The following is a 25546-nucleotide window of genomic DNA, read 5'->3' on the forward strand; positions in this document are numbered from 1 at the left end:
TTTGTGTATTGAGGGGTCGATGGATGTGATGGCTGTAGCACATGGTATGATATTCGTGGCTGCTTACCCCGGTATCCTCGCTCGCGTGTTTGTTAGGTGCGAGGTGGTGTCTTGGATCGTTTCTGGTATATGTGGGCGGCGAGACCAGCTTCGCCGACCACATCATATTGTCATGCTGAAGGCATGCCGCTTCTGCACTGAGGTCGTGGAAGGGCGGGCCCCACCATCTTCAGTACACATGAGGCGATAGTGACTTTCCAGTTACGTCGGGTAGTCACAGTGTGGAGCGCACCTTGTTGGGCCGTCCATTCAGATGGTGTCAGTCATGGTCCCGCTTCCTCTATTGTCACTATTCGTTTGTCTTTTAAGCATCACTTTGTCTCACGAGAGCGTTGAATTTGCGGGAGTTGCGCACAGTTCGATCTTCTCCGTGCTGTTTGCTTTGCTTGTCCTGTTCTGTGCTCCCTTGTCTGCCTATGTGGCTCTGCGGTGTCGCTCGCTGGCTGATGCAGTGCTTGCGGAGTACGGGGGCGCTGCATTTCATGAGATCTTGGGGTCCTATCATGATGGTCTAGGTGTGGGTTTTACACTGCGTGTCGTTGGGTGTGGCAATACATGAGGAAGGAGAGGATGAGAAAGAACAAGGTAGGATGATACACTCAAAAGTGGTATTGTTAACGAGGTGGCTAGTGACGGTAGCGTCGGCGAACATGTGATATAGTTTGGAACACATTCCATAGTCCATGTACAGGTATAAATAGTTTTGTATACGATCTACAGTTCAACGAAAGGCGTTCATGTAGGCGACTGCTTGTCAAGTACAAAACTAACACAGGACTATCATGACTACCAGGCATACCAGATGGCCAGAGACGCGCTCAAAGCGGCGCCTAAAATGACACGAGAAGACGAGTAAATACTCGAGGCAGCACCCCATTTCGCAGACAATAAACATCGGCCTGACTGATCCCTTTCCCTTGTGCCTGGTAGGAGGTAGAAGCTGCGGACATCATACTCGATCGTGCCGCAGTTTCCATCTCTGTCACTGACGCAGTCGTAGCCATACCAGGGAAGTAGTGGTGGCATGGTGGCGTCGCTGTTCGGGTCCGCGTTGTAACAGTCTTTAGCAGGGTAAATGTTCACGCGGCGATCTGCGTACTGTTCGGCTGCTTCGGCTCCTGGCACGTGTAGGTGGTAGAGAACATTGGTGTAGTTCGCTTGGGGGTTGTATAATGCGGCGTTCTCTACGGACCAGTTGATGCCTGCCGTGGCTGAGAAGGGTGGGTAGGCGCTTTGGTTGACGAAACCTTGGGTGGTGTTTCCGCCGAAGATATCTTCTAGGTTGAAGCAATGATCCATGGTGGGAATGCTCGATGAGGTAAACGTCAGGGCTTCACTGCTGTTGCGGAAAGAGCAGGTGTCATCTTGGCTCTCCGTGAAGAAGCGCAAGGTCAAATTGGCGGCACTGCGGAGAATAAGTCGACGAGTTCAATAGATGCGGACGGTAGGTGACACGTACCTTTGTACTTTGAAAGGAAACAACAGTAGAGCGACTGATGCCAGTCTACAGGTATTTAGGAACTGCATCGCGAAGGGATGCCCAGGCGATGTATGTCCAGGTAGTCTTGTGCGCGTGATGATTTCGGGGCGTTGTTATCAGTAAACGATAGCCTGCAAACAAGCTGAACGTTTGTGCAACAGAGAGTAGAGAAGCTCCGAAGCCCTCATCCAGATGCCATGTTTCTTTGGGGAGGCCTAACATAATAGGGTTGCAGTCTGCCAAGTCGACTGCGTCCACGGGTAAAATCGTCCTCATCCACCGGATACTCCGCTCATTAGATTGCAACCACACCTGGGCATCATGCATGAGCCGATATCCGTAGGACGGCGCCCGGTTAAGTTGGAATGCCCGTTTCAGCAATGCTCTACTGCCGTCCACTATGATGTGGCGTGGTGCCAAGCTACGGAATGCATCCCGAGATCGCCAAGCTCCCGCTCGCCCCGCGGGCCAAGATGCTTATGTGGCACAGTTCGCTAGGCGCTGTGTCACGAGGCTTGGCAGCTCCAATCACACCTTCCAATTAATCACGCCCGACGGCTCTATCCCCAACTGCATAAAACTGAAGGCACCTGCCGACTTATCCATCTTGGTAAAGGGCCAAGATGAGCCCAAGAGAAAGTGCCAATGGGTGTGATAGCCACTGATATCGCGCGCTGCGTAACCGGGCCGGCACGCCCACGAGCGTTGCCGTTGGCTCGGATCGTATGTACGGCCTTCGGCTTCAGCCGAAGGCCGACGTCATCTTGTAACGTTCATCACGAAGGGTATCTAAGTATCTGTCTCTTGACTGCGGACTCTTCGAATTGGTACCCAACCGGATTCGTACCTACCTAGGTAGGTACTCGTGCTGTAGAGTGCCCCGGCGAAGGCGTACCTGCCTGGGTATGCAATAGAAGTTGAGTGGTGATAGACACCTCGGTACTCAACATATTCCTTTCACTGTGGAGTGGCTCTGTGTAACTACTATTTCGGCTGTGGGCCATGGGAAGGATGATGCCCTTGTTTATGAGGGCAGGATCTTCAACTATGAATCATGCCGCTCTTTCCATCTTGGCTTACTTCGTACTCCAGTGACAACTTTGTGTCCGTTTGTGGCAGATGCAACGTTGCCGACTCTAGTCGAACTACCCGGGCTGTAGCCGCATTGCATGCATTAAGCTTCTCAGGCATGATATGGAGAAGTTATCGCATCTATTCTAGCTCGAGAAGATGACATCTGGCGGAGGACGATCTTGGCGGAAGATGATCTTGGTGACACAATGTTTCTTGGTGACAGACCCATCGGCAATATGACGATATCTTGTGACTTTATCAACACACCAAGTAAGGATCGCTGTACATCCTTGACTACACTGCATCGGAGATGCTGTATGGCATGCCGGTGATGCTTCTTGGCTTGGTAGTGTGTCCAGATGAATACTTTGGAAGCAGATGCCGAGACATCTGCTGACCGAAGTACTGTATGAGCGGGTACAAGGTACCGTAAGAGTATCACATACGAGTTATGAAAGCGGAGTCAAGATAGTGGGTCGATTCAAGGTAATTATTCATAGACGCAATCACGTCGAAACTGATCTGCTACTACGTACGCTTCTCCAATCTCGAACACTCATCCAAATAGCCTCACTGTGAGCCCATGCAGTTCCACACCAGTGGCCCAGTGGCTACTGGGAACGTGGTGCAATAGCCTCGGCAGATCTGCTCCACCCCATCCCCAGACTGCTCAGGCATGAAACACTCGTCCTCGCAGTCAGGCTCTATGCGTACATGTCAGATCATATCACTGAATAGTAAAGATCCACGCCAGGCTGCTTGAACTCACTGGATCCAAATGAATCGCCCACTCCGGATCTATCGCCGTCGATGCAGTCGGGAACTCCGTTCTGTCGTTTGACCGAAAGTGCGAAAGCACTTGTGAGGAAGATGCCAACCAGGCTAATAGAGAGTTTCATGTTGATCGAAAGTGAAGGCTGTGGAATTGACTTCTGGAATTGATTGAGATGTTGCGGAATTGATGCTCTGCACCAGCCGCTTCGAAGACGATATCCTTATACACCTTCGTGTGCACCACAATAGCACGCGTCCCATGACTTGACCCCGCCACAACCAATACTTCCAAGGTCTTGGATTCATTGAGATACGTTTTTGTTGAGCTGTAACCGAGCTATTCATCCGCTGGAAGCGAGCACGTGGAGTTCTGTTATGCACTTAGGCGCCAGGAATACATTTCACTCAACAGTTACCTAGGTAATTGCCCAATCCATGTGTGATTATACACCGAGCTTGCCGGAGGCACAGTCAACCTCGTACCACTTCAATCAATATGCTTACAGGTATACGCTTGGCTGCGTGCGATTACGTGCACCATGATACCATCATGGCAGCATGCGGACACACGTGGGTTGTCGACAAAATCCGCCGTCAGATACTGCTCGCTTCTGGAAACAATCCTATATATTGATATGCCTCCGACCCCATCACTGCTTGCAAGTCTCATTCACTACTCATCAATATCATATTCACACGCGCAAAACATCATCAAGCTCAAGATGTCTGGCTTCTTCAACGCAATTGGCCTTGTCAGCGGTGCTTTGACAATCGTATCCTTTACCGAATCCCAACTACCCGACAATAAGCCCCAGGGTCCAAGCATCAGGATTAAAGGTAGGATACAGTTTAAAGTAGTATCGAAGACTCCACCGCTAACCGGGTATACTTTCTAGCCGGCCTTCACGGAGTGGGCGAAGAGTCTGAAAGTCTGGTAAGTTGCGCCCACAACAGTCTCTCCAAAAGACTGGTGAAGACTAAGAAGACTCTAGGGTGGCTCGATCGCCGCAGTGTACGCGTGGGGCGAAGGCAATCGCTTCAGCGGGCAGGCAGGCGGTTGTGGGATTGATCCTGGCAGCTTCTGCGATGTGACCGTAGACCAAGGCTCGGGTCGGCGAGCGGAGTACATTGGCGTGTCCAACAACGATGATGCCACTTGCATCGCCTGGATCAGCGTCAACCAAGCTGACGATACGGATGGAGGGGCTTGGACTGGCGACATTGGCCGCCACTGTGGCGAGAGGTGGTACAACAGCAGGGAGTCTGCAGGCAATCTCAAAGACAGCTCAAAGCCATACGTCCCCGCGTGTACTTGGCTCGACAAAGGTGAGTTCTGACTACGGAGGCATGTGAGACATATACTGACTTCGGACGTCTACCTCTGCAGACGAAACAAACGATATCGTGAACGCAGCACTCAAGTTCACTACCAATGCGTATGCTAGCAGTGTCCAGGAGGTCGCTGACGAGGAGAAAACATGCGATTCGACCATCTATGGAGGAGACAGTGGACCAATTGCAGGTATGTGTGTCCATGCCCGTATATACAAGACGATCAAACTAACCCTCTCCTGCAGCGCAACCCGCCAAACGAAGCATTCCCGAACGCCCTACATGGATGCACGAGTACCTCATCGTCTCCAACTGGACCAGCCAAACTGCCGCGGACCTCTGCAACTCTGCCACATCCTGGGGCCCCGACTTCATTGGATCCGACGATCAGTTCTGCGACATGAGCACCAAGACCCTTACTCCGCTTTGTTCACCCGAGACCGTCGGCAGCTCGGGCTGCGTTGATGTTGACGAGGACGCTGTCAGTGTGGTGAAGCGCACCAGCGTTGCAAGGCGGGCCGGGACGGTTTTGCACAAGTCTTACAAGAAGATTGAGAAGTGGGGAGTCTAAGGCTTCGGCCTCACACAATGGGGACGGGAAGATTGAAGGCTTTCCACTCGGATTGCTGCTAGGATTTCTTTTGGTTGGTCGGTGGGCCACATTGGAACTTATATACGTCGTATGCGTACAAACATACATGCTGTCGCTACCATCCTACTGCCTTGATGCCACGTGATGTCGTTGTTTGTATCTGCATTTCCAAGGGCGCTGCTGAGTTGGGAACACGTCCTGGAAGAACATTAGAGATGAAGTCTGAGGTCGGGAGCTCGGCGATAGGGGCTTGAGCCCCACATTTTCATGCGACCAATCTGCGTAGGCCGAGGTACCACATACCTGCGCTAATCTCTTGAGCGCAGGCGCCTGGACCCTGTTTCACCCGAGCCTTGTATACACTATTTCACATCGCTATTGCGACAGAGCTTGCGTTGCTGCAGATCTCAGCGCGGCTCAGACACGCTGAGGGTCTAGCGTGGACAGTGGGCCAGCGACTGGCTATGTCGTTACTGAATAGCTGAAACCGAATCACTGCAAGAGGCTTTGTAAACTCGGCCATCGAGCCCAGGTAGCCATATAGGATCTTTTGTTCAGTCAAAAGCCCAGAGGTCGTCCCCATTACCTGTTCCCACGATACATACTCATTGTGCAATCACTCCTGCGTTGCACGCAGATGCGATGCAAAAGATGCAGTATCCATCCCTTTTTGCAGCCTTCACGCTTCTGCACGAGACTCCCAAGACGAGATAAGATTTAGGGTGTGCGGCTAGCTACATGCAGTGGAACAAGGTCTGTAGAGAAGACACCCGCGTTGTGATTGCCGAATATGAGGCCTCTAGGTAGTGAATGCGCAAGACGTAGCACTGTCACATTGGATAAAGCGGTAAGTGGTAGCAGATCAAGACTTGTAGTATCTGCATGTGCACGAGCACCGCGAAACGTGATGACATTATTTGCTGCCCACACAGGCGATTGGGAACCAGAAGGAACAGCGCGTACAGCGCTCAGGACCCAAATGAAAGAAGACAATGCCGAGACAACATCAATGGCGATAGCAGCCACGTGTAAACGCCATGAAACCCTCACTCCCAACGCCTCAACCCCATCAAAAGCAAGAATTCATCTTGTCACTCTCATTTCGTGATGAAGCCCAAGTAATCAGCAACAATAAGCGTCACCATCCTATCACACTCGTTAGCACACACCCTCACATCAAGCCAAAGGACAAAAACTTACGCATGCGGCGCAATACGGACATAGTACGTCCCAAAGCCACGGTAAAACCTCAACAGCCCCTCCTCCTTCGCAACCTTCCTGAAGCAATCAAACATACCCTTATAAGGCATGGTGCCATCCGGCCCCTTCGTCTGCTTCTGCAACCTCGTCTTCATAAAGTCAAACGGCAACGACAGGAACGACGCAAAGAAGCCCGCAACCGCCGACGCAGTCAGAGTCTGTGTGCGCGACGACAAAGACGTGTTCTTGAGCTGCTGTTTAGCTTCAGAGAAGAAGGCTAATTGGCCGAAGTTGAGTGCCATGGCGCGGACGACGGTCGGGTAGCTGCCGGCCCATAACCGTGTGACGCCTTCTTGCTTGCTGATGCGGACGAGGGCGTCGATGACGGAGGTGTAGTTTGCGCGTTGGGCGACGGGTTTCAGGCCGTCGGATTGCATGCGGATGAGGGCGAGGTCCGCCGGGTTGCCGACGATGGCGGCGAGACCTCCTGCAGCTAGACCCGCGCCTGCGCGCTCTTTGAAGCCGATGGCTGTGCCGTTTTCCTTGGCGCGCGCGCTTAGTTTCTTCATGAATGTGTCGAAGAAGCCTAGGCGCGCAGTTGTGTAGACGGCTTGGCGCAGGATTCCCGCGCTGAGGCCGGTGTAGAGGTCTAGCACTTTGCCTTGGGCGATGATGTCGCGGAAGACTGTGACGGGGGTTGGTTTGGGGCCGGTCTTTACTCCTTCTCCGGCGAGTTGTAGGCGCACTTTGACCATGTCTACGGGTTGGATGACGGTTGTTGCTGTCATGCCTGCGATGCCGCCGTTTACGAAGGGCAGTGCCGCGCGCATGAAGGGTGTGTGTAGGAAGTCGGCGGTGGCCTTCTTGGGGTTCTCGGCGGCCTTGGACATGGCGGAGGATGCGTCGCTTAGAACAGCTTCTGAAGATTGCTTTGCGTTCTCGAGAGCGCGTGCGGCGGGCATCTTAAGGGTTTGCGAAGTGGCAGCTGCTGTTGTCGACATTGCGTTGTCAGTGACAGCTTGCGCAGTCTTGATATGTGAATAGATAATGCAGGAAAGGAAGACCCGTGGGGTATATCGCTGTCGCTATGCTGTACTGGAAATAGACCAAATGTGAAGAAAGACTGTAACTAAGAAAGTAAGAAAGCCCACAAAAGAGACTCCATGGCCGGGTCTATATCCCAGCAGCATGGCACTACGACGTGCGTCCGTGAGGTGTTGGCAGAGCCTCAGCCTGAGACGCAGTTCCCATGCGCCTTACACCGCGGCCGTGGACGTCGCAAGCTAGCCGGCTACGATCTAGATGTACAGCTTCGCTCGGCGCACAGGAAAGAATGTAATCGGACATGTGTGCATTTCCGAAGGCGCGCGCACGTGCGATAACCCTTCTCTTTCCGATTGCACCCGTGGCGATCGCATTGTGGATGCTCAAAGACGGTGAAGAGGAAGATGGGACGTTGGGTGCGTACCTCGTGCGTTGACGTCTGTGCGGAGGATCCAGTCCGCGTCGGAGAAGTGGGGTGTGGGTCGCGGGTTTAGTGGGTAGGGTGGTATGCGCTCGACTACCCGCTTCCTAGCATCAAACGACTATGCGACGATGCAACTTGGATTGAAGTAGCAGATAAGATGGAGTTATGGACGAGGCTGTGAGTGAAGAGGCTCGGAGGACAAAAGCAGCACGATGATCTGTTGTTCTTAGTTGTCAACAGGCCCAGCCAGTCGACCGGTGCCATGAACTGAGGGGTGGGCTGCGTTTCCCCGCATCGCAGAGCTGCCCCAGCGAGCCACTGATATGAACTGCTGCTCGTCCTACCTGATGCCAATCGCTGTTGGGCCAATCGGGTTACGCTGATTTCTGGAACTCTGATGCCATTCTTACTTCACAGGCTCCCATGTTGAAGTTTAACGTGCACGGCGGAGCGGGACGAGCTGGGCGCATTGATGTCGCGTGTCCATGCCATCCGGTCTTCCTTGCACCGTTGAGGCTCTCATACCATTGCGCAATGTCTTGCTCGAGTAATACACGATCTTCAGGCACATAGTATCCCGTTTCCAGTGCGCCACATGCGGAACCGCTTGCATGTGAGCGATGACGTTTGTTGTAACGGCAGCCTTCGGCCAATCGAACGATCGCAACTTCAACGCAGCGCATCCTGTCACATGTCATGGACAATACTGTGAGCGGACCTGTGCTGCAGTACACCACGTTGTGGTTGCGGTACCCTGTTACTAGGCGCAGTGACCTCACTGTGCTTTTCCGGATGAGACTGCGGTTTCCGCGCGCACAACGTGCATCCGTGCGTCGTTCCAACCCGACGTGCGTGTACGCACATTGCTTTTCATTCGTTGGGTATTGATATACCGCCGTGTCGCAGATCGGAATGAACTGGCGAGATCGCTTTCTTTTGGGCGAGATCAGGGTCCTCAGCGTTGGACGGGGCGGTGCTGAGGCCTTTCGCCCAGGTGCGCGGTTGAAGTTGCAACCACCAGTGACCCGAAGGTATCCGCGGCCGAAGACATTTTGAGTGACGACAGGCTGTGAACTACTTTGTGAGCGGAGAAATATTGTAGCGAAATATCATGCAGGGCACCAGATCTAGGCCGACACCATGTCCGTGGGTGAATGGTAGGTCAGCTAGGTTTCGGCACAGGGTCGGGAATGTGGAGGCGCCCGGCCGGTCTGAACGCTGGCAGAAGAAACGAAAGGGTTGCGCAGGTACTGTTGAGAAGATTGATGCCTGACTACGGGACAAGTACTATGCCGCATAGATTGCGCGGCCTGTCAGTTATCTCAACATATTCCGCTGAAATGCAACTACGTATTTGCACCTTTGGGTATCATTGAGCCCATCCGAAACCGAAACGCCATTTCCATCGTGCATGGGCTAAACAGACATCTCGCTGTCGCTCGGAGATCCGAGGTCCTCGATAATGCTTGACTCTGGCGGCTGTTGAGTCCCCGGAACCTGCAGTCTCGAAGCCGATCCAGACAGATCGTCGCTCCCATCGACTTGTTGAGCTTCACGAGGAGCTTGCACCTCTTCGTCGGAGTCGTCACCTTCAAGTTCAGCTGCTAGCATGCGCTTGATTCTGCGAGCGATAATAGTGTCCTTGCGCACGTCGTCTTTGGTCAGCAACTAAGGAGCAGTGTCAGCATAGGTCTCTGAGAATATTGACAAGCGGGGGATAGCTTACCTGTGAGCAACCATTGACTGGGCACTCAATGGCTCTCTGACCGTCCACCCTGTGACCGCCCGATCGGATCATATCGAGAACGGCATTCTTCTCAAAGGTATGAGGACACTTTGTACTTGTGTATGGGTCCTTGAACTGCTGGTATGTGATGGGACACCTCGTGCTGATGGTCGCTTTGTCTACCACGATGTCATCGTCGTCGTCGAGGTCGCCTCGGCGTGTGTCCGTAATGCCAGGCGCTGGCGACCCGGACTCATTGAACCAGGTGTCTTCATGACCAAGTGTGGGACCCTCGTCGCCATATTTGGCATCGTGTACCGTACGCTTGAACTCGCGGTAATCGTTGTTGCGTGCATAGCGCGCTGTGTAGGAAAGTGACGTGTAGGCATCCTTGTCGCGCTGCATACGATCCGCAAACAGCTCACTTGCGCCTGTGAGAGCTACGCGAGAGCCATCGAGGGGTGTAGGACCGGGCGTAGGTCTGTCGTCCATATCCTCGTCGTCACCCTCGTTTTGTGCCCGCTGGCTCGCTGCCTGAGTCTGGGTTTGCCTTTGTGTCTCCCGCTGTGTCATCTGCGTCCGATATTCGTCTGCCGACCGCCCGGGCGCAGTGTTCCTTAACCACTCCAGCGCTTCCTCGATGCGCTGCGCGGCGACACCCGAGTCGATGACGGCGCGCATGCTTTCTTCCAGCTTGGTGGTAGCCCCATCCACATTGGTCTGGAGCTCTGCCATGATACTTTCTTCTTCGTCTTTGTCGTTCAGACTCTTGCCCACGTCCCACTTCTTCTGCCGTCGCTCGATATACCCAGCATGGTCGCGTAGCATGTCGTTGATGTTTGCCGCTGTACTGGTGACATGCTCGGTAGCTTGCTTATTGTGCCTCTTGATGTCATTGATATTGCGACCTTGTAGTTCCCTCAGGGCTCGCGTCGCTTCGGTATCGAGGGGATGCGATGGCTTCTTGTACGGTGGAAGGACGTCTGCGCTGCGGTTGCTACCCGCAGTTCGCGCTGGAGTGGAAACTCCCGACGGGCGACTAGCAGATGGCCTCGTAGCTCGGTGTCGAGAGGCCATGTTGTATACTGTTCAGTGCGACTTTGCTATGTGAATGCGATGTGGTGCTGCCCAGGTGTCGCGTTGGGCAGAAATGGCGCCAGACACGATGATGCGGGGAACGCGTCGGGAGAGATACTTTAGGACTAGCGTGCTCGCCAGGTCACGTGCTGAAGATTGAGAGGTTGTGGCCGCCCTCTTGTCGCAAGGTCACAAATCGGGGTGTCAATCTCGTAAACATCAACCCATCCATAGTCTACAGCTCTCGATTCTTGGATAGATGTCACAGAGAAGGATTCCGAGACACCGTATCCAAGTCACGATCTGCCTCCCGGTCTTCCTTCCGCCTTGTTCAAGGACACATCCGAACACTATGGAGCTTACATCAAGATAAAAACACGCAAGGCTGGTGACCTAACGTCAACGTAGGCTTTACACCTGTTTAGTTGTTCCCTTGTATATGGTGCTTCCGCGATGCAGCTTTACGGCACAGCGAACTATTCTCGGAAATTAACTGCACGAAGCGATCTCGTCACATACCCTGCACCACGCCCTTCGCAGAAAAAATCGAACGGGGTTTTATTCCCGAAGCTTTTATCTTTGCTGCACACAGTACTAAGAGGCTATAGAATTTTTTTAAACTCTTCTTCTTACAATTTATATAGAGCAGAGTTATTCCTGCAAAGTCTTACTTCTTTAAAACGTTGTTGTTGTAGTATTGTAGGGTTGCGTAGTTTGGCCTCTTTTGGCAGTGTTCGACGTTTTCTGCGAAGGGCGTGGCACCATTACCGTTCTTCTAATCCTGGGTCAGACCTACGGCAGTCATGCAAAGCCGGCAGATAAAACTGGGTGCCCAGCCGGGAGCACACCATAGCACCGGGATAGTAGGATCAGGGTCAGATCATCTCTGCATATACCATGCCTTTCCCAAGCCTTTCCCAAGCTTTCTCCAAGCTATTCCTGGGCATTTGCCCAAGCTTTCTCCAAGAAACTCCCAAGAAACATCCAAGCGATGGCCAAGTAACGGGCTATTTCTGGACGTTTGGCCAAGCGCCTGTGGTCAGATGGGCGGTCGCTGACTTGGCGTGTGGTCTCACAATAGGCCTTGGTATTGCCGGGCTCGAGGCTCTTATTCCAGTATTCCCGGGCTCGAAGCTCTTACCTTAGTATGTCGAAAGATACAGAGAGATATTGAGGTCTTTGAAATTGTGGTTATAGTTTATGTTTGGGTACTATCGAAATCTACGGTCTACGTCTTGACTCCATCGACGCGACCGATGCGTCCATTATCCATACGTCCGAAAAAGCGTGGTATCATAATATGTTGACAAGAAAATAATGACTCCCAAAGTGCAAATACTCCGAAGTCCTAAGCAGCCATCAACCGCTTCCCAAGTGCTGTCGTTACCGTGATATTCATGTACGCCCGAAAGATGCATGCCCCGCGTGCTATGATAAGCCGCATGAAGGATGCGGTATGCGTGCGCACGTTCCGACGGACAACAGTGGCGAGGCGTCCAGTTCCAAACTCCGCCGTCGTCTTTCGCGTCGACGGGTGCCTCGGCCCGCGTGGCGGCGCTGGTGTTGCTTCCAGATAGTCTATGCTATGCCTTCGGAGCTTCACCTCATCACGCTCGTGATGGTAGTTGTAGTTTGTGGCGCCTTGTTGGACAGTGGGAGGCCCTTCTCAATATCGCGCATTTTGTTGGCGTTCTTGCCCGGGGGCGGCGAGTTGAGTCTGATGCCTGTCCTTCGGTTTTCGCGGTTCTGCTTGCCGGCGTCGTTGTTCGCGCGGCCGGTAAAGCGACGAGACGCACGGCGAATGGATGCGCGAACGTCCCATTGGCGCTTCTTCGCGAGCCACCAGAGTACACCCGATGCGACTGTGTTGATGTTAGCTCGAGTATGCTGGAACGTGATGTGCAGAACGTACTGGATCCGAGCACGACTAGGACGGCGACCACAATGATCGCTGCGATAGCACCTCCCGAGAGCGAGAAAGCACCCTTCTGTGTTCCCGCAGCGCCAGCATCGCTGGGGTCTTGCGGGTTGTCGCTACCGCCGTTGTAGCCGGGAGGAGGAAGCTCGCTGCCCGAGGAGGAGTCCTGAGCAAGGGCGAGCAGAGGGAGGAGGAACGAGAGGAGGAGAGGCCTGCTCATGATGTCGATGTGCCGTGGAATGCGGCGTGGACGGGAGGATGGATCGGATGTGAGGTGACACGAGGCTGGCGTGAAGGACGTTCGATCAACTGGAGGAATACCAACAACTCGCTACCAGAACGGAGGGCATGTCTCTATATTTGCGTGGCCACCTGCGAACATCTTTTATCCAAGCCAATACCTTCGCCATCACTCGTCCAATACCCCGCCAGTCTCAGGGCTTCTCGGCGGTTAGCACGGTGCGCTTGGACGGCAGACCAGGTTGGCTGCCGGAGAGTACATCAGGCCATTCTCTTAATATAGCGGCATTGGCGTCGAGTTTTGTCGGCTTGGAAGGATAAGCCGAAAGGATTGGTAGGGCGTACTGGGTAGCGGGCGCGTAGCTGTGTAGACGAAGATCACCGTGCAGCCGAGCTAGCAAGGGGTAAAATCTGATTGGACGCACCCCGGTCTGAAGCGCCCGGCTAGCTATGTCGCCGCACACTTTCGTTTCAGGGGAGCCTGCAAGGCGACGACTCCCATCGTCCACCTCACGGCGTACATGTAGCAGCTGCCGCTTATTGTAGTCGGTGAGCCCGTGGTATGAAAGTATTTCTGGCTCCTCATCTCCGGTGCAGTCCACGTTAGCCACCTACGTTTCGGCGCAAAGTGGACCAGACGACGTAATAAGAGTAATCACATGGCAGGCGACATGACCTTCTCTAATCTAGGGACAATTATCGTACGATGTTACCTGGGTATTCTGGTGGATGCGCGCTATCGGAGGGGTGCACCGCGATGATCAGTGTGGTGCGCAGCATGAGGCGACTCTGGAGTAAGTACTCACCCCTCCAGGGCTCAAAGGTCTGCCTTCCAACCTTGGAATGTTCTTTGTCTACCGTCACGTGCCTGTGGCCGCGCGGGGTACAGAGCAGGAACATGCCGGATGGTTGTAATGGCAGCTGCAGAGCTTCATGGCAAGCTCAGCAAACTGCATGCATGCATCTATTGATCGAGTGGCTGTGGTCAGACATGTATCCGACGCATGATCTGGAAGATGCGTCCGGACAGCATACTGCAGTGTGAAATATGTCCGCCGTGAGGAGGTGCTTCACTGGTTCTATGTAGGTATGTCATGTGGGTGTTCTTCCTCTTTCCATCGCGCCTTCCACGATGTCTTTCTCAGTTGTCATGACCGAACGTGTGGCGTCATTCCAAGGTTCTGTTCAACCGTGACTCCCTCGCGTCGATGAAGGAAAGAACGAAGGCAGGGCGCCGCTGCAAACCTCGTCGCCCCTCACTCTTGTCCCATAACACTTCGTCTTCGTCTACTTGTGCAATCGTCTAGCACGTCGCTTCTCATCTTCTGTCTGCGTTGTTCCTACTACGGTTTCCTTACGTCCGAGCGCGCCTGGCAGTGCTGTCACTCACCATGGCCGAGTTGCCTCGACAAGGCAAGCAGGTGCCAAAGAGGCAGAAGCCTTCACGACTCAGACATGAAGTACGCCCCGAGTCGACCGATGACGAGCGAGATCGCAAGAAGCCTGCCCCCCAAGAACCTGACAGCGATGCCATTGTTCCTGAGACTCAGCCGAATCAAGACGGATACTACGTTCGTAATGACTTCACTCCCGAGCGTGAGCCGGACCTCAGCGACCTGCCTACTAGTCCCGGTACTGCAGAATTGTTGCAGCGCACTGCAGTAACAAAAAAGGCGGACACTCATACATCATCCTGGGTTCCATTCGCTTTCAGCACTCGCACCAAGGAAGCACCCGGACTGAACAATGAATCTGGAACAGCAGATGTACCGGCGTTCGCTTTCACACGTTCGCAACCGAGCCACGTCCCCAAGAAGACATCCCCCAAGGACGAGGCCTTTACCGCCAAGTCTGTTCCTAATACTGAGTCGACAGTACCTGGTGTTCACAAGCATGTTGTGCATGCATCTCAGGGTAAGCAATCACGCCATCTCAACCGATCAGACTAACATGCGAGTAGATGCCAGTGTAGCAACAGAGCCTGCATACGTCTCACCACCGATCTTCCCGGGCAAGGACGATCGCCACAAACCAAATCCTGCGACCGATCAGGAAGTACTTCTCTTCCAACAGCCGGCCGCCAAAGATTCACAGAACGAGTCTGCATATCCTTTGTAAGAGCTCATAGCAAGCGCCCAGAACTCCACTGACTTTCGTAGACCTATTCAAGCAGACACGCCGTCTAGGATTCCTCCGTCCGCACAGCCCGACGCAAGGCCAGCTCCTGGAACTAGCAAGGCTCGTGTTGTCAAGAAGAGCAAGAAAGGAAGAAAAGGACAGCTCTCTCAGCAGCGTGAAGGGCAGCGACCTCCTCGATCAAACGTTCTGGCACGGCACGCTCAACAGGCCATGACGACGGGCAAACCAGTCGCCGAGACATCCAACAACCAACTTGCTACCGACGACGCAACAGTCCATACATCGCAATCTCATGCAGTGCAAGCACCTGCCCCTATCAATGACCTCAATGGGCATGCATACGTTGAGGAGTCTCCGCTGGTGAAAGAGCATGAGTGTGTCGCCCATGTCGAGGAGTCTTGCAACACCACTCAGACCATTCCGGACACGACTTTCCAAGAATTTCCAGAGTCTTCCGCTCAGCGCGAGTTCCCCACGTCCTCCATGTTTGTGACATCGACTTTGCCTCCGAAAGTGGACGATACGGAGCGCGAGCAACAGCCGCTCGCAGATGTTCACTATCAGGATCGCGGGCTGGCATCCGCCGAAGAACGTACTCCACTGCCGGCTCAGGATTCTGGTCGTCATATCCCAGAAAATCACGAGTCGGTTGCTATAGCCACCCAGTCCAATCAACCCCAGCTGCCCGAAGTATCTGCAAGCAGTCAACAGTCTGCCCCACTGCCGAAGGATTCTGAAGCTATTCTACATCGCATCTCCCACCAAGACGCATCTCACCGTGTTGCTAAACCACGACGAAAGCTACGGGCCAGTGGACCCGTCTCGAACAACCCTCAGGAGCAGGCCATCTCTTCCAGTCTTGATCAAGCAATTGAGAGCGTGAGAGTGGCGATGCTGGCTGACAAATTCCGGGCCAAGCATGAAAGCATGATTATCGCGAAGCAGCGCGAGGTAGAAATTGCCGGGCTTCAGGACACGATCAACGACCATGTCCAGACTATCGCAGAGCGTGATGAGAGCATTCGAAGCTTGAAAGAAGCTTTCAGTCAACTCACCGACAAGGCCAAAACCAACCAGAAGTTTGTGCATGGCCTTCAGCAGGACTACGAGAAGCTGCAGAAGTCCGCTACGAGCTTCCAAAAGCAGAGCCAGATGACACTGACAGAGAAGATCACCGAACTTGAAGATGAAAAGAAGACGTTGTACCACGAATGCGAGACTGCAGTTGACAAGCTTGCTGCAACTCAACAGAAGATGAAGTCCGCGCTCGACGATGTCTACGGGCGGTTCATCATATCGGAGTCAAAGAGGATAGATCTTATCGAAAATCTGGGCAAGCGGGACACCGAAATCGGAGATGAGCGGAGAAAACGCGACGACATGGAAAAGCAGCTCCTGTCAATCGTTCAGAGTATTCCCGGTAAGATTGTCGATGCTTCTGATACTCTGGCCAAGAAGTTGGAATCACTCCAGACTTCGATTGAGCAGGCGCCTGCCCATGACGATCGAGATAACCCGATCGAAGAATGTCTGGACGCTTTGCGAACCCTGCAGATGTCGCCAGCCTTGACAGCTAAGGACATCGAGAAGATGGAAAGCACGTTGCGTCTTGTGCACGAACGGCAAGTCATGATCCTTTCTTATTGTGCATCTTTGATGTGCTGACTGGTTGCACAGTTTGGACTCAGGTCTTGATACCCTTTCCGAAACCATAAGGAGCGAACCAACCCCTGACACGGAACTCCGGACCTTTATCGGAGAGCGACTGAACAGCCTTCAGGAAGCGATGCTGAGATACGATAAGGCTACTACGGAGAACCGCAAAACGCAGGAGCTAAACGTTTCTCTTAAGGTGAAGCTCGAGGAGCAGCAGCAACATTCCCGTCAACTCAACGAGCAAATCAAGGAGCTCCAACAGTCCGAGGCCAATCTTCGGGCCCAATCCGATCAGCTGGAACGGGATCTGAATGAACTGAGAGTTTCTCCCCCCGTCTCACATGTCGACACGGAGAAGCTCGAGCGAGAAGCTGTTGACCTTCGCCAACAATTGAAGAAGATCGAGGGTGACCTGAAAGCTGCCAATAACAAAGTCGAGACGATTGAGCAGGAAAGAGATACCTATAAGGTGAGCGGCGTCAATCTCATGTGTACTGCGGTTTTTTGACGAATGACAGAGCAACTCCGAGGATGTCAAGACGCAGCTACTGGAACTGCAGCAGGAGCATAGGGTAGGAAGCACTATCTCGTCTCATGGCCTCACTAATTCTGTTAATAGGATGAAGACAAGGTCGCAATGCGAGAGGAGATCGTCAAAGACTGCGAGAGTAGATTCATCGAGAAAGAACGCAGCTTGAAGAGCGAAATTGATCGACTCATGACTGAGCGCGACGAGAAAGAAAACGCACATCAAGAAGTGAGCACCAATTTGGACGCCGCGTATACCCAGATCGATGAGCTGGAGGACAAGATACGCACACTTGAATCGAAGGCGTTGGAAACGACAAACATCCAAGAGCAGCTAAGACAGACGACCGAAGAGCTCCACACCAAGAGTAGAGGCCATACTGAGTTGAGCCGCCGTTGCGAGGAGAACGTCGAGAAGATCTCTGAGCTGCAAGGTCTGCTCGATAAATCACAGGCCCAAGCAGTCGAACAACGTACGACGATGCAAACTATGCGCGAGGAGGCTGATACTACACTTGGCAAAGCACAACAAGATGCAAGCAACACGCTCCAACTTTTACACAATCAGATTTCTAAACTTCAAGAGGAAAAGAAGGATGTGTCGTCCAAAGTTCAGCAAGCCCGGACCAATGAGGGCAAACTGCGACAAGACATAGCCGAACTACGCGCTGAAAAGGAAGCAGACGAATCTCGATGCCAAAAAGATGCCGACCAAGAGCGCGAGAAGCTGAATGAGGAACATCGCACCGTGATTGATGACTGGAACCGTCGTCTGACCGAGAAAGACGCTGCATTGGAAAAGGCAGAAGCGGATTTACGGCTTGCGGCAGACCAGTTCAAAGCCAAGCTAGCAGCTGATCGCGAAAAGGCTGAGTCGAATATGCAGAAACTCGAACGACAATATCAGGATGTGATCAAGGCTGAACGCGAAAAGGTTCGCCGCAATCAACAAGACGGCTCCCAAGTACAGGGTGGCAAGAGTGTCTTACAGGATCCACGCGATGCTGTACAGGCAGCGAAGTCCCGGAAGAAGGTTCAACGACAAAACCACTCGGTGCTCCATGGTCTTCATGGTCAGAGTCCTCACTTTGAGAAGCCATCATGGGCCTTGGACGCCGAGTTCTCACAGACTCAGCTTGACGACGACGACTTGTTTGCAACACAACATCACACTCATGAAGCCCCCAATAATGCAGACAGCATTGATCACGAACCTGGGACGGCTACAGAAACTCAGGATCTTGGAAGTGCATCTATCTCGCAGGATATATTCAACATGTTCCGACCGTCACAGCAGGATACCAATCGCCAAGTCTCAAGCTCGTTGAATTTGAGTAGCATATCCCTCGACGATTTAGCAGCGCTGGATGAGACCCAACCTGCGTCAGGTGCTATGCTTCGTGGTTACGTTCGTGATTCTTCCAATCATGCTTCAGCCCAGGCAAATGCAAAAGCAACGCCGGCAGTCGACAACATATCTGTGGCTGGCTCTCACTCATCTCGATCATCCGGACGACCACGATCGCAAGCCAACACAGCGTCGCGGATGATGCCACCTCCTGGTAATGGCTTCAGATACTCGCAGTCTGGTACTGGTATCCATACGGAAGAGCGTGGAGGCTCCAACCGACATACTACGTACGGAAAACCTTTGGAGATGCTCGGCGGTAGCAGCACACATGCCTCAGATCCTAGAGATCAGACCAGACCTTCGTCACAGCAGACCAACAACCAGTATGACCCTCGACGCTCTGCCCAACCCGGATCGCAGCACGGTGTGACGCATCCCACGAAGCAGGGTTACACCGAGAAGCGTAAGAGTAGCAGTGACTTGGCGGAGAAGGAATCGGCTTCAAAGAAGCAGCGAACCAGATCTCAGTCGCGCCCATTGAACTCCTCTGCTGATCTCCCTGGAAAATCTCCGTATGCTTCTGGGAAGTCTGCCTCGACTTCGCGCCCGAAGGCACAAAAGACTCTGTTGTATGGGCAGGCGAGTGCTTCAACTCCGTCACGATCAAAGACTCCTGTCGCTTCCTCCCGTGTGCGTGGTCGTGTCACCCGCCAGGCTCCGTCGTCTAGTGGTGCGTACTCCCCGCGTGGCCAGCCTTCATCGCAGATATCCATTGGTGGTCCGACCCGTCGATCCTCGACCCGTCTTACTAGGAGCCAGAGTAAGGACGCTCGCTATGAACTTGTATCGAACTGAGCTAACGCGGTGGTGTAGGCAGGAACGGCACCGCATTTGGCGATGGCTATAACGATCGCTTCCGCCAGGAGCTAGACTAGCTGCATTGTCGAGACGAAGCGCAGTAGGGTTTGTGGACGAAGCGCTTGGGTGAGGAGATCGTGTACTCTCGAAGATCGTTGCGGTCCTCGACATCGAATCCCGCTCGAGTCGTTCGTGTATGTGTTGTGTGTCTCGAGGTATGCGGAGGGGAGACAGCGTCGTGCGGAGGATCTTTTCGCGAGTAGTCTTTATAAAGGAAACGAGGGAAAAGGAGTAAAGTCCAACATGGCGAGAATTCTGTAGATCTAAGTAGCAGACCTAATGCGAGTACAATGTAGCCTGTATCATCTCAAGCTTGGCCTGCTCGCACAAGTGCAGCCGCTCTCTGGGGAGCCATTAACGCCTGGAACGTGCTTCACCAAGTGATGGAGGGTGGTCGGTGCTGCTGCTGGAGGCTTTTGGCGCTAAGGTTTGTTATGTTGTCAGGCCTTTTCAAGCTCCCCTTTGCCACCCACACCACCAAATCACGGCCACCCACAACCTTCTTCTGCAAGGCTGGTGCGCATCTCAAAGGTCTCTTTGCACCTTGCCCATACTTTCTCTCTCGTTCCATACCCGCCTTGAGCCTTTGCGGCGCCTTGACGATGGCGGCGATGCGGGAGTCCCAAATCGCTCCAGGTCTTGCCCACAACCACGGTACTCTCAAACACCACTAGAGTTGGCGAGAAGCTGGCCAAAGGTACAAAGAGCCAGCTCCAGCTTACTGTACCGTCGTACGAAGTGGTGCTGTCGAGATCGACGCCCTGTTGTTGACCTTGTAGCCGGCAAACTCTACCCCGCCTCAGGCGGCGGCAACCACAACAGCCTCACCAGAAGGCTACAAGGTCTTGACCAGTAAGTGAGCTCCCTTCCCATCCCCAGTGCATAGCGGCAAGAGAGCCAGGTGAGATGTCGCTGCTCAGCTCCTGGCTGTTGACCTCCGCTGCTTGCCTCCGCGGCGACAGCGGCGGCGACTATGTCCCACAACAACACACTCTGGCATGCCCTTGTTGACTACCATGGTCTTCACCATGCGCGCGCTGATACTGACAAGCATTCGTAGCGATGATGCCGCCAACCTCACCGGCGATGCTGGCAGGTCTTGCTCGGACATGCGCGACCTCCGCCATGACCACCGCATCAAGCGAGTCCATGGTGATCTAGTCGGTCTCCCCTCAGGTATGTTCCAATCAGAGCGGCGTGAGTAACCTTCTCCCCATCGGCGCTGAGCGATTTGGCTGTCACCGAGTCGCAACTCCCCCTTCCTACCTCATGCGCACGAGACTCATGTAGTCTGAGCCCCCGGGCAAGTCTTTGCCAAGTCTTTCCTCTTGTACTGGGTCCTTCTCTTTCTCTTCCAACAACTCAAGTACATCAACTAACGGATGTGCTCGCAGGTACCTTTTACCCTCCACCTTCCGAGTCTGCTCTCCCTGGCCGGGCCATTCGATGGTCATCCACAACCGAATCACCTATCATACATCGACGCGCCGCCCACACGGACAGCAAGAACGTGTCACAATCCTAGGTAAGTCTGGTTTCCTTCTCCCTCGGATCATACCGACCGACACGTTGGGTGAGCATCTGGCCCCGCATCCTGGGTTGTGGTTCCTCATACCGCATCCTTCTTCCCGGGGCCTATATTGAAGCCATGACGCGGTGAGAGAGTTTGTTGGTCCTTGTTGGGCGCTGCTGGGGCAGCGCGTCTCGAGCCCAGAGACAAAGTGGAATGACAATCAGATACCGTCGCCAATCTCTGATGGCCTGGATATCGATCACCGAGGGGGGCAATGACCGCGTCGACGCTTGACTGTTCCCCTCGCCGTGGTAGCCATCTACCGGTACGGCCTGGATGGTTGTCAAGCTCGTACATTTCGTCGCTTTCGCACTCTTGTCGTTGTCCTGCTGTCGAAAGGCTACCGACCTTGAGTAAGCTGACACCTTTTCTAGATTCGGCATCGGCATCGACCTTCGCAACCCGTCTTACCCCTTTGACGTCACCATGAGACCACCAAAGTCCTCAGCTTAGCTCCATCAGGTAACGTTCGACTCCTCTCCTACTCCCCGATTCCATATCAGACCCAGGCGCCGGGTGTGTGAGGAGGGGTCTTCCATACCCTTCTCTCGCATAACCCTCCGGTGATTCGGAGATCCTGCGCGCCGAGAGCAAGTTCACACACGTCAGTCTTGAACGTGGGAAATACCTTTGATACGAAGATTAAGCATGACGAATCAGTACCCTGGCGAGGGAGTACACACCCACAAACAAAGAGAAGCTACCCGTTCAAGCATTGTGTAGCGACGCATGACTGTTCCATTCGCGCTGCCCTCGTCGGCAAATGTGCCTATAGGTTGTCATGCTCGTACATTCCGACATCCGGTCTCCATTTTGAGTGGGCGCGAATGAGTTTGCTGACGCAATCGTAGTTTTCGTGGGGCGCATCAGCCGCAGCCATCATGGTCTCATCAGACTTAGGTAAGTCCACCACACCATCTTCTTTCTTCCCATCTCTTCATAACCCCCTGCAGGCGCAGGGTGTAGGAGGATCGATCTTCCATATCCTTACTCGTACACCCACGCGCCGAGATCAACAAAAGACCTGCAAAACCTCCCGCTCTCGGATATCTGTTCTTAAACTACAACTACCAGTCGACTCGGTCGATTTGCTCTTGGGCAAGGAAGGAGCAGTATTTTCAAAATCTGCAGGTCGATGCGTGACTGGTCCATGGCGAGCTAGCTCCTCCCCGCGAATGCCGCGTGTGGTTTGTCGCTCTCATACATCTTTTCAGACGATGACAGGCTCTTCAAGAACTTTGATGAGCATGCCCGTTAACACTTTAGTAGGTTTTCCCGACGAGTCCGCGGACGATAACGACTTGTCGGAGTTGCCGACCTTGCAGTAGGGCGGTAGGTCGCATCGTTATGTCATCCTCGGTACGCATCCTTCAACCATTCCAACTCTTGCGCATATACCAAGTACCTGATGATGATACATCAACACTCATTCCAATCACCGAACATTCGCTGTCGAAACCTATCGCTGAGGGTTCTCATTGGCTTTTCTTGACCGAGGTTTGGTTTGAGCTTCGTTTTGCTGACATTGAGGTGCAGGCAGCTCTGCCATCGTACCCAAATAGCATGAATTTTTACGCTTCCTCCACTCTCGCACAACCACCACGGATGCCATTCCACCTAGGTCATTCAGGTCATCCAGGTCACCCAGGTCACCAGGTGTACAACTCCATGAACTTTAACATGGTACCCTAGTCGAGAACATCTCCAACAAAGGTAAGTGCGCAGTCGTTCATGTTACTTGCCCACCTCCCCTCATGATGATCAAAGAGTAAGGTTCAGACCGGACGACGCACGCTCGTCAGTTCCGATGGCGACATTCAACTGTTCTGAAGATGACACTTCCACTCTGTAACTCGTACTGTGTTGGTCGACCCCGCTGACCACGCATGTAGACGTTGGCATGACTGGATGGTCGACACATTCGCGACCCAATTCCGCGACAGTTGAGTAAGTCTTTCTACCTCTTCTCATTTTGTTCATCTTCGTGATGATACTTTCTAAGCACGTCTCGCTCGTTTCGAATACCCATGAGAACAACGAAAGTTCTGATCTTTCCTTCTCTTTCCATGATCTTTGAGACTCTGACATTGTTTTTGTGCTGACAAGCAACAGGCACCTGAAGCACCGGCCTTGATTGCAAGGCTGTTGGCGACAATGCTAGTAAGTTTGTCCAAGGCCTTCCCACCCACACGCCTCCACTGCAAGGGCCGTCTTCTCCGAGGTAAGCGTGCGACATTTCATCCAAGACTTGGCCAATGATGAGCAACCGACTAAGCATCTCTTCCGACAACCCATGAGGTCATTATCATGTATCATACTCTGAGGCTTCCCACTCTTCTGTTTGCTACCTGTCGTACATGTCTTGGCTGTGACTGACAATGCAGGAGGCTGGCTCGGTCTTGACCGCGATGCGACACATCGACCAATGTACTGCACTCCACTCGTCTCCGTATGGAGGCAGCACATCGACATGATGACGACCAGAAGCAGAAATTGCCGCAGCCAGCAGTAATTTAGGATCGCGAACGTGTATCCGCTGACTCGCACGTTCCCGAAGTAAGTCCCTCTCTTTCTCTCGCGTTTTGTTGTTGCAATGATGATTTACTCTGCCGAATACCCCCATTTAACACTTACTGTAAATGACGGCTTGAGTGGCAACGTCGACAACCATATGCATGGCCCCTGTGGCAGATGCATCTAGGTAGTTGACATGTCAAAAACGGATCTGAGCATTTTGAACCTCATTCTCATCGCTTTTGTTTGTAGGATCGAGCTTGGCTAACGAGGTACGAGAGCAGGACATCGGCCCCATGGTGTGGCTTCCAGGTAAGCGCCGCTTCGCAAAGTCGGCGTTTGCAGTCGTTAAGCATCCTCACACGCCTCCAGGTCCGGTTTGGCGCGAGTTCCAGTCAAAGGTATGTACTGCCATCTCCTCCTCTTCCTGTTGTGTTATGATGAACCTGTTTCCCGATATACTTTAACCCTTACTCTTTTGAGGGCATGACCTTACGAGGGCATGAACACGGGTGCGATGAGCCAGTGTACCTCGATTATCGACTGCACTGCCTTTACCAGCAGCGATGTCTTGTGCCCCCTTCTGTACATTTCGGTTTTGAGTACCCGCCTTTGCTGAACACGCGATGCTATCTCCGAATGTTGAAGCCTCTTCTTTGTCGAAATTCGCTAACAAGGCATGAGGCCAGATCGAGCGGTGCGGTTGGGCTTGCGCAGCATTATAGGTATCGACATCGTCGTAGTCGCTTTGGCATGCATCGCCGGGAATGTATGATCGAAGAGCGGGCAGTCTCGTGCGAGGTCCGAGAATCAGCGCGGACTGAACGACGGTGAGCATGACCCCTCTGCACTCTTCGCTATGATTAGAAAATCTTTGTCCCCGACTCCTGAAGACATCTGTAAAATTGAGCAACACATCCCCACTTCGTCTTGAGCATCCAATGATTGACTGTCGCTGACAAAGTAGTTGATAGGGCACAGAAGATCCTGCTGGCTTTTCGGTGGCGGTCTTCAGACGTGGCTATCTTCCACGCGTGTAGCGGGGGACTTGGCGTTGCCGATGCGCGTCCGCGTCTTCTCCGCTCGACGGCCTTTCCATCTGCAGCTCGATGGCATCGCAAGCTGCATCATCAAGCCATCTCTTCCGTCGAATTTTTTTGTGGTTGTGCACATGATTATAGAGGTTACATGCGGATGATGTTCAAACGTCGTGAGGAAGGCAGGAGAGCGCGTCGCCGCGTCGGCGAGGGACTGAGCGGAGCCTTAGACGAAAATGGTTTAGCTGAAGTTTGCCAGAAGCACACCTCGCCTCATCAAACTTCTCCCATCCTGCATCACGCCCGCCGCCATCATGGATGCCAGCGAAGTCGCAGGTCCAGGGAATTGTGTGCAGCCTCGTCGTTCGGTCGGTATGGATCTGCAAAGGCTTACTCCTAACATGCTGCGGCCGTGCGATGCGCTCCCTCCGGCAGCGGTGCATCGCGGCATGCGGTCCGACGCCCCGGCTTTCGTATGACGAAGGTATGTTCAACATCGTCTCGTTGTTTCTCTGCCCTTCCTCGCGACGTTTGTCTCCTGTCCCAGTCTTCCTCCTACGATGTTGTCCGTCCTTTTCGTACTGTCATGCCGTAGTTGCCGGTCGTATCCGACGAGACGTCTGCACGTTGGGAAGAGGAGGGATCGTTCGACGGTGTAGTTTGGTGGAGGGCGTACTGCGGCTGCCGTGTCGCTTTACCGCAGCCGTTGAATGCTGGTATTGTACTGCTTCGTAGTCAGTCCTTGTCATCATGCTACAGTAAACTCTTACCATGTCTTCGCCAGCCCTCTGCGTCTCCTGTAACCCATGGTTCTCCACTGTGGTTTTGTTTTTGTCCCCAACATCATGCTGCTTGTGCGGGTCGGGCTGGCGCGAGTTCTGGAATAGGT

At 53.3% G+C, this 25546-nt stretch overlaps 6 protein-coding genes across 6 annotated transcripts; 2 read left to right on the top strand and 4 right to left on the bottom strand.

Moving 5' to 3' along the window:
- Positions 1-846: 846 nt before the first annotated feature.
- J4E92_007312 (uncharacterized protein) lies at positions 847-1587 on the bottom strand (the record flags this gene model as incomplete). The annotated part of the gene is made up of 2 exons (XM_051498675.1): positions 847-1465; positions 1583-1587. 2 exons carry the CDS (start codon positions 1585-1587, stop codon positions 847-849), a joined length of 624 nt encoding a protein of 207 aa, XP_051350949.1.
- A 2523-nt stretch (positions 1588-4110) lies between these two features.
- Positions 4111-5291, top strand: J4E92_007313 (uncharacterized protein; the record flags this gene model as incomplete). Its single annotated transcript, XM_051498676.1, has 5 exons — positions 4111-4225; positions 4285-4322; positions 4381-4714; positions 4776-4910; positions 4966-5291. 5 exons carry the CDS (start codon positions 4111-4113, stop codon positions 5289-5291), a joined length of 948 nt encoding a protein of 315 aa, XP_051350950.1.
- A 1118-nt stretch (positions 5292-6409) lies between these two features.
- MIC33 (putative mitochondrial 2-oxoglutarate/malate carrier protein) lies at positions 6410-7513 on the bottom strand (the record flags this gene model as incomplete). Its single annotated transcript, XM_051498677.1, has 2 exons — positions 6410-6458; positions 6513-7513. 2 exons carry the CDS (start codon positions 7511-7513, stop codon positions 6410-6412), a joined length of 1050 nt encoding a protein of 349 aa, XP_051350951.1.
- Positions 7514-9396: 1883 nt separating this feature from the next.
- J4E92_007315 (uncharacterized protein) lies at positions 9397-10783 on the bottom strand (the record flags this gene model as incomplete). The annotated part of the gene is made up of 2 exons (XM_051498678.1): positions 9397-9648; positions 9707-10783. The coding sequence occupies 2 exons, from the start codon at positions 10781-10783 to the stop codon at positions 9397-9399; spliced, it is 1329 nt and encodes a 442-aa protein (XP_051350952.1).
- A 1599-nt stretch (positions 10784-12382) lies between these two features.
- Positions 12383-12921, bottom strand: J4E92_007316 (uncharacterized protein; the record flags this gene model as incomplete). The annotated part of the gene is made up of 2 exons (XM_051498679.1): positions 12383-12645; positions 12696-12921. The coding sequence occupies 2 exons, from the start codon at positions 12919-12921 to the stop codon at positions 12383-12385; spliced, it is 489 nt and encodes a 162-aa protein (XP_051350953.1).
- Positions 12922-14332: 1411 nt separating this feature from the next.
- On the top strand, positions 14333-19470 carry J4E92_007317 (uncharacterized protein; the record flags this gene model as incomplete). Its single annotated transcript, XM_051498680.1, is given in 6 exon segments — positions 14333-14855; positions 14902-15040; positions 15128-16738; positions 16758-17205; positions 17255-17308; positions 17356-19470. The coding sequence occupies 6 exon segments, from the start codon at positions 14333-14335 to the stop codon at positions 19468-19470; spliced, it is 4890 nt and encodes a 1629-aa protein (XP_051350954.1).
- Between the last annotated feature and the right edge of the window lie 6076 nt (positions 19471-25546).

Source organism: Alternaria infectoria (assembly GCF_024043175.1).
Source record: "Alternaria infectoria strain BMP 0036 chromosome Unknown scaffold_12, whole genome shotgun sequence".
In the NCBI taxonomy this organism is placed as follows: domain Eukaryota; kingdom Fungi; phylum Ascomycota; class Dothideomycetes; order Pleosporales; family Pleosporaceae; genus Alternaria; species Alternaria infectoria.